Here is a 10602-nt window from a genome sequence, read left to right on the forward strand (position 1 = left end):
GTGACGTCTGGAGGATGCGCCGGAAGCTGCCGGAGCACGGAGCGCCGTGGGCTTCGGTGCGGTGGCTCCCCTCGGGGTGACGGCCGGTCCGCTCGGCGCAGGGGCCTCGCGTCTCCCCCGGCGCTGGAGGTGACCGAGGCTCCCATCGCTGTCCGAGGGCGGCAGCCTTCCGTGAGTGCCCGCAGAAGTAGCGGGAGACCGTCCTTCTGCCGTGGGAGCGATGGCCGCGGGGAAGCCCCAGCCCCTGCCGGGCCCTGGAGGACGGTGCGAGGCGCGGCGGCTGCCTGCTGAGGGACGCCAGGCGCCCGGCCGCTACCTGAGGTGAGCGCCGCGGCCCGATGTGCGGAAGGCGCTGGAGGTCTGCGGGCTGCGCCGCGCTCTGTGCGAGCGGAGCTGGACGGGAGCGGCCGTGAGTGGAGCGGGTGCGGATAACGCGTGGAGCAGCGCGCACGGCACGTGCTGCAGCGAGAAATCGCTTGTTGTTAAGAAAACACATGTCTGATAGAGCGACAAACACAGTGTGCAGAAGGTGCTGAAGAAAGCCCTAAGTTCTGTCAGTAAAAGTTACTGTAAGAACTTATAGCGCGATAGGAGCAGCTGTTTCTGTGTGTTTAATTAAGAAGGCCTACAGATGATTTTTAAGATGTTATCGAGAAGTGATGCTTCTCTACATCTGTAGACTTTCCTAGTGAAGAATCTGCTTTTCTGTACTTTCCTGTGTCATGTTCAGAGATGCACTTCACACTTTTGTTCTGTGAAGGAGAAAGCGCACATATGATGAGCTCCCGTTCAGATTCCCCAGTTCATTTGATTTGAGAGCTTGTGTTACTTAAATTCAGTTAGTATCTAATGTGCTGAATGACATCTCCCACAGAAAATAAATCTGGCTTTTTCACAGTTTGCCACATGCTCATCTTTTTAATCGCTTGCTGAAGCCCATTGTAGGAACTTGAGATGCCACAGCGTACAGAAACAAATGCAGGTTCCGTAGTTGAAGAGGTAGCATTTCAATCTGTAGGTTTCGCAGGCCTGTTCATTGGATGTAAACTGAGAAAACAAGGGTCGGGGGGAGGGGAGTTTGTCTTATAAGAAAAAAACAAAGACATGAAGGAGGTACAGAAGAGGTTACATGCCCTTCAACACGATTCTCCAGGCATCTCTTTGTATCTTCTTTAAGCACAGAGCAGGTAACTTTTTATGAAGTGAAGACAAGAGTCTGAGTTCATTCAGTCAGTAATTAGCTTCTTGTTATTCTGTTTTTATGCTTTGTTTTCTTCCTTTTTTCAACTAAATGATAAGTAAACTGTAAAACAGCATTTATTCACTAAAGTAGATTTAAAACTTGAATCAACTCTTACTGGATTCAGAATGTGAAAATGTTAACTCATTACATGAAAGGTGTAAACATTGGTAGTGAATGCTGGCATGCACTGTCTCCTACAACTCACTTCTGAGTCTTAAGTAGGACAAATAGCAGTTTCGAGGATGTGCGAATGCTTCTTACTAACCTAATGAGTATTTTGTGCTGTGATTGATCACTTCAGTCTGTGCTTTAACATGCCATTTAAAATACTGATGTACCAGTAATAATGATGTGATGCTTATCTTGTTTTCTGAACAGAACTAATACAGTATTTTGATGTACCACAGGTAAATTTTTCCATAACCTTATGGAGAAAAAGGACTTTGAAGCATGGCTTGATAACATTTCTATTACATTTCTTTCTCTGACGGACTTGCAGAAAAATGAAACTCTGGATCACCTGATTAGCTTGAGTGGAGCAGTCCAGCTCAGGCACCTCTCGAATAATCTAGAGATTCTTCTCAAGAGGGACTTCCTCAAACTTCTTCCATTGGAACTTAGTTTTTATCTGTTAAAATGGCTTGATCCTCACACCTTACTCACATGTTGCCTCGTCTCTAAACAGTGGAATAAGGTTATAAGTGCCTGTACAGAGGTGTGGCAAACTGCATGTAAGAATTTGGGTTGGCAAATAGATGACTCTGTTCAGGATCCTCTGCATTGGAAGAAGGTTTACCTAAAGGCTATTTTAAGGATGAAGCAACTGAAGGACCATGAAGCCTTTGAGACATCCTCTTTAATTGGACACAGTGCCAGAGTATATGCACTTTACTATAAAGATGGTCTTCTGTGCACAGGTAGGAAGTTCAGAAAACTTGGAGTCTTACTATTATTTGTTATCTCTACCCCCAAACTCCTTCACTTGATTAATGAGAAGTTGATTTTTCTTGACCAGACAGATTATTTTCATAATGCAAACTCAATTTAAGGCAATTCAATTTTATTTTTTTTCCATTTTCTGAAACATCTGGTATGCTATCAAGCTCACTAAACATTTTAATAGGAAAACAAACCGGGAGACCAATTTATTTATTGGTTAAATAAAAAGACATGGTTACAGCACTGCATGTTGTTCTTCAGATTAGCAAGCTAATTTAGAAGTACATTTACGTTAGGTGTCCTCTTAAAGGATATCTGTGATCTCATTCAGGTTAAACAAAGTTTGGTCTCACAGTGTGGTCGCCGTAGACTCAAGCTGTGTCAGGAAAAGTCTGTCTTCCCGGCAGTAAGATAATTTCTCTGTTACATTCTTAAGCACTTTCAGTTCTTAACATGATCTTGTTTCTTGTATGAATACCTGTAAACTAGATTTAACCTTGCTATGAATCTGATATGCATATTGCATTGATGGTTTCAGCTTCCTTCCTGAAAGTTGCGGACTTCAAGATTTCATTGTGAACTCAGAAATACATATCCCTCCACATCTTCTGGTACACTAGGGTGGTTATTAGAAACAAGCAACTAGACTCTAGGCAGTCTTTTCACTTCACTAGAAACCAGGGAAGGAAAATACAAAGGAAACAGCACTGTCAGACCTTACTGGGAAGCTGCATAATTCTGTGCTGAAACCAAAAGGGAAAAAAGAGGTGGAAGCATCTAGGACTTCTGTCCAGTCTTTGTTACAAGTTTTGGTGGAGAAAGGAAATGCAGGTGAAAGGGCCAGGTGTTCATCTGCTGTCTTTCCATCTTTCTCTACAAAGAGATTTGATGGACTCCTTTCCTATGTGAAACAAAGAAAAGCTTGCAGTACAGTCAGTTTGCTCTGCAAACCTGGATGTGATCTAATCATATAAAACTTCCAGGTGTTTTTCTCAGTAGGCACTTCCAAATGGAGGGAATGTTGGAAACTATGGAAGGTTCTAAAAGTATGTGGAAAAACTGGAAGAGAGATATCTAGCATCTTTAGATTGTTAATTCTTTCCTTTGAGAAAAGGCTGAGAGAGCTGAGACTGTTCAGCCTACAGAAGGGAAGGCTTGAAGGAATCTAATTAGTATGTATGAATACCTGAAGGGAGGTGCAGTGAGTTCAGAGCCAGGATCTTTTCAGAGGTGCCCTGTGATGGGGCAGGAGGATATGGGCACAAAATAAAACACTTGAGGTTCCATCTGAACACTGGGAAACCTTTCTTTACTGTGCAGGTGATGGAGCACTGGCACAGGTTGCTCAGAGAGGTTGTGGAGGACTAGTAATTTTATTTCATATTTGTTTACAATTATCCTTTTGTTTTATCTTACAGGATCAGATGACTTGTCTGCAAAACTGTGGGATGTAAGCACAGGTCAGTGCATCTATGGTATCCAGACACACACTTGTGCTACAGTGAAGTTTGATGAACAAAAACTTGTAACAGGCTCTTTTGATAACACCGTAGCCTGTTGGGAATGGAGCTCTGGGGCAAAAACACAGCATTTCAGAGGACACACTGGCGCAGGTATGTTGAACATCTCAGATTTTATTTTCATCAGTCAAGTAACATATGTGTATATATATACATATAGTATATGTATATGCATGTATATTCATATATGTATATATGTCATTCATATATGCATATATATATACACATACTTATCATATATATGAGTATGTGTATATGTATATATATAGAACAGTTTATAATTTAAGTTAGCTTTGTCCGCAGTAGTATATTTGTAAGGCTCTGTACCCAATGAGGGAAGTGAGAGAGAAGTGGCCAGAATAGATCTAGACCTGTTTACCCTTGAATTACTCCAACGCATAGGCATATAGTGTTTTGTAGGTGTAGAAAGAATACTATCATGGTGATTTAGTGTTTTAGAGTCTAGAACAATAGATGCAAATTCTGTTTATCACCTGTTAACAGGGAGCACATGGCAGTGGGAGTTCTCCAAATTCCCACTCTGGAGATAGTCTTACAGGAAAAAGCACAGTCAAGCCTGGGGATCTCTGTTTGCATTTCAGTCTTAATTCAGTCCTCTACCACAGAGTATACTCAGCTCAACTGTAGATCTGTTCTCTATGAATAATGAGATGTATTAATCATAATAATCCTGCTGGAATTGATTTCTTAAAACTGTTAGGATAGGAACTTCAACATAATCCAGCCATAATGGAACCAATGATCTTCATGCTTTTAATTTGTACAAACATCTGGTAATTTTGCAGTGTAAACTCAGGAATAGAGAGTAATAATTTACATGTGCAGTTGAAGAGCAACAGTTAAAAATGTAACAGTCAGTGAATTTGACCTAGCTGCAGTATCACAGGAAAAAACATACACAGACTGTTGCTGCTTTTGAGAACCCTCTTTGCTTGTAGTTTTTAGTGTGGACTACAACGATGAACTTGATGTTCTAGTCAGTGGTTCTGCAGACTTCACTGTGAAAGTGTGGGCCTTATCAACAGGAACGTGCCTGAATACCCTTACTGGACACACAGAATGGGTCACTAAGGTGGGAATGTTGTTTTTTAGTTAATCTTGACAAATATTTGCATGATGTTTGCAAGTTGTTCTAACTTTCTGTTTTCTAATCCCAGTCTTGCCCCTAGTTGTAGAATCTGAAGAAGATCAGGAAATGTAGATATTGCAAAATAATGTGTAAGCAGAAAGAAAAGCTGTAAATAAAGTCTTCAAAGGAAAGAAGAGATTTCTGTTCTGAAGTAGCTGGAATAATACTAGTTTGAAAGATCAAATGAATGCAATCATTCAAAAAGCAAGCTACTTTTTAAAAATTATGTAGAAAACTAACAATTGTGATAACTAAAGTCTAAACATAAAAAGTGTTCTGAAGTTTAGAAATGGTATTTCACTCCTGAGCATTTCAGAAATTGGAATGTGCACTGAGGGCAGAATTCTGGAGAAGTACCTGTGTTAACTTATCTATACAAGAAGTTCTCACTAGTAGAAACAAGTTAGCGTAAATGGTAGTTTCCCTTTAGGTGCTGAAGGCATCTGTATTACTTTTGACCATTTGTGTTGTGTGTTCTTGTGTAACAAAAAGAACTATGCAAATGAATGCTTGGTTAGTTAACAGCATCAAAATAAGTCATTACATCCTTCAATTACAGGTAGTTTTGCAGAAGTGCAAAGTCAAATCTCTTATGCATAGTCCTGGGGATTATATTCTTTTAAGTGCAGATAAGTATGAAATCAAGGTATGTACCATATATCGAACATGTATCATTGCAATATGCAAGGAAGCAGAATATTTGAGTGCTTCTCTGATTCAGAAATAATACAGGATTTTTTCTCTCATAGTCCCTGCTTATAAAGATACATACAAGACAAGAAACTCTTTGGAAGCTACTATTCATGTTTAGAATCAAATGCTAGATCAATATATATATAATAAAATTCAAAATATAAGTGTTTTTATTGTCTGCCTAATGTGCTAACTTGTCAGTGGGATGCTTACTGCAAACGCTGCTGTTGTTGCAAACTGTTGAGTTGGAGGATACTGTATGTAAATAGTCTGTGGCTATGTGTTACAAGTCAGTTATAGAACTGACACATGAAAGATGATAAATATTTTTGAAAAACAGGCACACATTTACCTGCTGCTTTACAAAAGACTGTAAGCCTTGTTTAATTTGTGTAGTAGTTTATAATTTGAATGTTTTATGGTCTTAAACTGTTTTTTAATTCTAGATTTGGCCAATTGGAAGGGAAATAAACTGCAAGTGTTTAAAAACACTGTCTGTTTCTGAAGATCGCAGCATCTCTCTACAGCCTAGATTGCACTTTGATGGTAAATACATAGTGTGCAGTTCAGCACTAGGATTATACCAGTGGGATTTTGCCAGCTATGATATTGTCAGGTAAATGTTTCAACATCAGATGTGCAGAATTTATTCTCAAGGTGTACTTTAAAAAAAAATGAAAAGTGTTGCGTGTTAGAGTTTTTAAGGCTTTTCAAAAGGATCACGATTAAAAATCTTTAAACATCATTCTTCACAAATATTGCCAGTTTTCATTCTAATTTATCTCTAATTATACCAACCATTTGATTGCTGTTTTGATTTCTGGCCATAAGCCAGTCCTCTTTCATATTTTCAATACGTGAGCGTTAGATTTTTTTAAATAGACTTAAATCAGACTGCATTGCTGTGGTGACAAGAAGCTAATGTTGCTATGAGAATTGCTCTTCAGTGAAGCAGGTCTTTTCTGGGAGTCATTTGAATGGACAAGATATTAAAAAGACCTTTTCCTTATAGCACAACTGAACTGAGATCTGTCATTCTCAATAACGAGGTGGAATGTTAGTGAAATCTATCAGATTGAAAAAAAGGCTAAAATATTCTGTTTTAGAAAAAAAGTGTGACTTTTATCTATTGGAAATGGTGTAACAATCTTTGTGGTGACATCAAAGATTCTAACTTACTAAAGAAAAAAATTGTATTCTAGAACTCTTAGCAGACTCTTAATTGAAATGGCTGGAATTTTGTGAAGAGTGCCTGCTATAGGAAGATCAGCTCCAAATAAAGTACTTCTAAGATGGAATTCCTCAGTTATTCGTACTATTAGCTTTCAAAAGAGAAAGGTAGTCACTCTCTGCTAAAACCAGATTTTCATATCCATGTGTTCTTGTGCCTCAGTTCTGTGCATTATTATAACTGTATGGTCAAATGCTGTGGAAAACTTATTCTTTTCAATTTCTGTTCAGGTTTGATTTATGAAGCAAAAAATCCCAAAGCTATAGTAGAATTAATATGCATGGTTTTTTCTCCCTGATATGTATATGTTTAATTTACACTAAGGGTCAGTAAAGCAGCATTCTGTTTAGTACCAATCTGGAATGATATACAATGGTGTCACAAGATGGCATTTTTACTCTTTATTCTCCAGCTTTTAAAAAAGTGGTCAAATAAGGGTTCATACCTTTTACCGGCACTTAGGCATTAAATATAAATGAAAGTTTACTGTAAAACATAAAGTACATCTGTTCTTTTGTGTATATCTGGGAGCAGACTTTTATTTCTGTTGTGCTTTTCAGAATCCATTTCAGACCTTATTTAGATATTTAGAATGGTCATGAATGCAGAAAGCCAGTACTGGAACCACAGACCTAACATAGAAGTTCACTTGCTTAATATGAAAAATTTGCATCCAGTTATTTTTGAGTATAAACGCATAAGGATTTGTTTTTGTAACGCAGGTTCATAACTATGTAGTGATGGAGTTTCTAACAATGCTGTCTTATCTTCTAGGGTTATTAAGACTCCTGACTTCTCAAACGTGTCCTTGCTGGGCTTTGGAGAGATATTTGCTCTACTGTTTGATAATAGATACCTGTATATAATGGACTTGAGGACAGAAGAACTGATAAGCCGTTGGCCTCTACCAGAGTATAGAAAATCAAAGAGAGGCTCAAGTTTTTTGGCTGGTGAAATGTCTTGGTTAAATGGACTAAATGGTCAAAATGATACAGGCTTGGTTTTTGCCACCAGTATGCCAGACCACAGTATCCATTTGGTGTTATGGAAAGAACATGGCTGAAAAGATTATATATGCAGAATCTTCAGGATTATATGGACTATCAGCAATGTGTCCATCAAATGAAACTTTGCATGAACCAAAGTTGCAGATCTAATGGTATCATCATGCAATGCACAATCATTTGATTTTATTTGGGCATTCGGGAACAGATTGGTTTTGATGTAATACAACAGAGCATGCTAACAGTATTCACCATTAAATTTGTCTTTGCTCATGTTTAAGCATACCTGTTTGGGCTCTGAAGCATAGCTTGTGAAGTTAAAACTATTCAGATCCACCATTAAGTCTACAATGAAATAGTGCTTGACCTCATTTCTGCCCTTTTTTGTTGTTGTTGCTGTTGTTGAAACAGAAGGTGGAGCTACTGTTTTAGAATAGGCTTTTGTGCTTTTGTACATGTAACACCAAATACTGGTTACAGTGCATGGCTCCTTGTTCAACTTGAATGAGAACATAATAGATCTTTTTTCTCCCCAGTGCTGATCTTCAAAAAAGTTTTTTTTTCTTTATGTTAGCTTTAAATACTTATCCTTTGAAACTGAGTAATCAACAGAGTTCTTTAACTAGAATCAGATGCTAACAATAATCATTTGTTTAAGCTCAGGAATGTGCCAATACAGGCTCTTCTCAGTCAGAGTGAGCCAACTTTTCACTTATCTGATAGAGCTTGCCAAAGCAATTAACCTTAGAGCTCCTCTGATGGTATTTTGTCGTATTTGCTGGTGGTTATCTCACTCAGAATATTTTGATCAGTATTTTTATAGTCCACATTTCTGATTATGTGGGAATGCAATGTAGTTCACCGGTAGATAGAAATGAAATGAACTGGGTGATATTCAGTCCCTACAGCAAGAATAATTATGTAAATGATGCCTGCCAGCCATACATTTTTTTCCAAAAAGTTAAAGTGCATTATTATATTAATTGCTACATCTACATTTGAAAAAGGGGCAAATGTGAATGGCACATCTTTAAAAATAGAAAATAAAAAAATAAAATCAAAAATTTGAAAAAAAGACATAAGAGTAGAAAGAACATATTTTATTTTGATCAGCTGTAAGAGACCGGATGTATAGATGCATTAAGTATTGAGTAGCAATACTCCACATACTTCTGTGGTGTTCGACATGTACTTAAAAGATGTATCTATGAAATCACAACTCCAATGCTTTAGAAATACCTAGGGGTTTTGCTTTGTTTTGCTTTTTCATTACAATAAAATTTCCCCTTCGTCTCTGTTTTTACATAGATTTTAATTAGATTTTTCAGAATGATTGGCTTTGGTCCTTGATAAAATTCCCCAGCACTAGCATTTGTTTGTGGTTTTTGTTGTTTTTGTGGCTCTCAGCATTTGTGGAAACCTGCTTTCTTATGTGGTAATGAACAGAGGCCATGTTTCCCAAAGGTATGTAGTATGAATCACACCTGTGCAAGAAGTTTTGGTATGCAGGAATCAATACTGGAGTGGTGTGGTAGGGATTACAAGAAATCAGAGTGGAGCAGTGTCTCTTGAAAACAAGGCCAAAGTCTGAAGTACCCAGTTTTCCACATTTGTTCACACCAACTTACCCTGCAAATATGTTTCTAGTAAAGGAATTTTATTAAGTAGAAGCCACATTTCATAGCTCTTTATTTAAAGTAGGCCAGTTGGGGCATGCATGATAATCTCTTACAGATTTTGCTATCTGACAGAAGTGAAGAAAAACTACATGAAACAGAAAACTTCAAGTTCTTAAGGTGAGTGTAATTGTATGTGTGTGATAAGTGCAGTAACTCATCTTAAAGGAGGCACGTGGAGACAGACCACCTATAAAACACTGCGCTAGCCTCCTCCTCCTAAGAAGCAGTTTAGACAAGAACATGCACAAAAAAGTTATACTCAATTTGTTGAAATTAGGATTGAATATTTGGACTGTGAGATTGATGGATATTGGGCTGGAGTTCCAATAGTGGTCATTATTGATAAGAAATCTATCTGGCAACACGTAGTGTTTTTCAGGGACCATTTAACCATTTTATTTGTAACCTTGATGATGTGAGGTGCACTCTTAGCTTGTTTCCAACAATACCAAATTGGAGGTGCAGAAAGAAGCCATGGGAAGGGAAACAGTTATTATGCAAAGGAAAAGGGGCTGCTATTCTGAGGGACTTCAGAATACTGGATAAATGGACTGGCAGTACTCTTACAAATTTAACCTGGAGCAGATGCACCATCCAGCACCTGAGACAATCATCTCACACAAGGGGCTGGTTAGAACCAACTGGATGGTTAGAACAAACACGATGGAATAGTATTGCTCAGCAAATTGGCTCAGGTCAGGACTCAGTACTATTCTCTTGTGACAAAGGCAGTCAACTGTTTACTGAGCTGCTCTAATACATAGCTGGTGGTTCAAGGATTCTTAACCTTTTTCCAGCACTCAAGGCCACACCTGCAACCAATGTTGAGTTCCCCAGCACAAAGCAAACACACTGAAGCAAGTCTAATGAGAGGCTGCAGGTGTGAATAGGCAGCTGAAGCACAGGATGTTTCAGAAGCTGCGAAAGTTGCATTAACTTTCACAGAGAATAACAGGAGTGGGAAAGGTGAAAAACACTACTGCAGTCACCAGCTACCTGTTAAGAATGTAAAAGGAAGACAAAGTTACTCAGCATGCTGCAGCAGAGTAATGGCTCCCTCTAATGAAAGCAAGCTGTCCAGTGTGAGGGCAGTACAACACTGCAGCAGGTTGCCCAAATTCTCCTTTTCTGGTATTATGTCAG

General features: G+C 38.6%; 1 protein-coding gene across 7 annotated transcripts; it reads left to right on the forward strand.

The window, feature by feature from the left end:
• Positions 1-16: 16 nt before the first annotated feature.
• On the forward strand, positions 17-9151 carry FBXW2 (F-box and WD repeat domain containing 2). Of its 7 annotated transcripts, none has more exons than XM_015879410.3 (7): positions 17-529; positions 1651-2160; positions 3601-3795; positions 4662-4795; positions 5412-5498; positions 5992-6161; positions 7551-9151. In XM_015879410.3, the coding sequence occupies exons 2-7, from the start codon at positions 1671-1673 to the stop codon at positions 7837-7839; spliced, it is 1365 nt and encodes a 454-aa protein (XP_015734896.1). In that variant the 5' UTR covers positions 17-529; positions 1651-1670; the 3' UTR covers positions 7840-9151. The 7 variants fall into 7 exon arrangements, with proteins under 7 accessions (XP_015734896.1, XP_085376967.1, XP_085376969.1 ...); XM_085520841.1 differs by having other exon boundaries at positions 17-422; XM_085520843.1 differs by having other exon boundaries at positions 17-409.
• Positions 9152-10602: the final 1451 nt, after the last annotated feature.

Source organism: Coturnix japonica, chromosome 21 (assembly GCF_054131305.1).
Source record: "Coturnix japonica strain WE chromosome 21, WE-NBRP24, whole genome shotgun sequence".
Classification (NCBI taxonomy): Eukaryota; Metazoa; Chordata; class Aves; order Galliformes; family Phasianidae; genus Coturnix; species Coturnix japonica.

Excerpts from the sequence above, each read along its gene's own strand:
- FBXW2 (XM_085520845.1), top strand. The coding sequence starts at position 1,130 with ATGCCCTTCAACACGATTCTCCAGGCATCTCTTTGTATCTTCTTTAAG. Across the intron at positions 4,796-5,411 it reads ACACAGAATGGGTCACTAAG|GTAGTTTTGCAGAAGTGCAA; the intron begins GTGGGAATGTTG and ends CTTCAATTACAG. Across the intron at positions 5,499-5,991 it reads CAGATAAGTATGAAATCAAG|ATTTGGCCAATTGGAAGGGA; the intron begins GTATGTACCATA and ends TTTTAATTCTAG.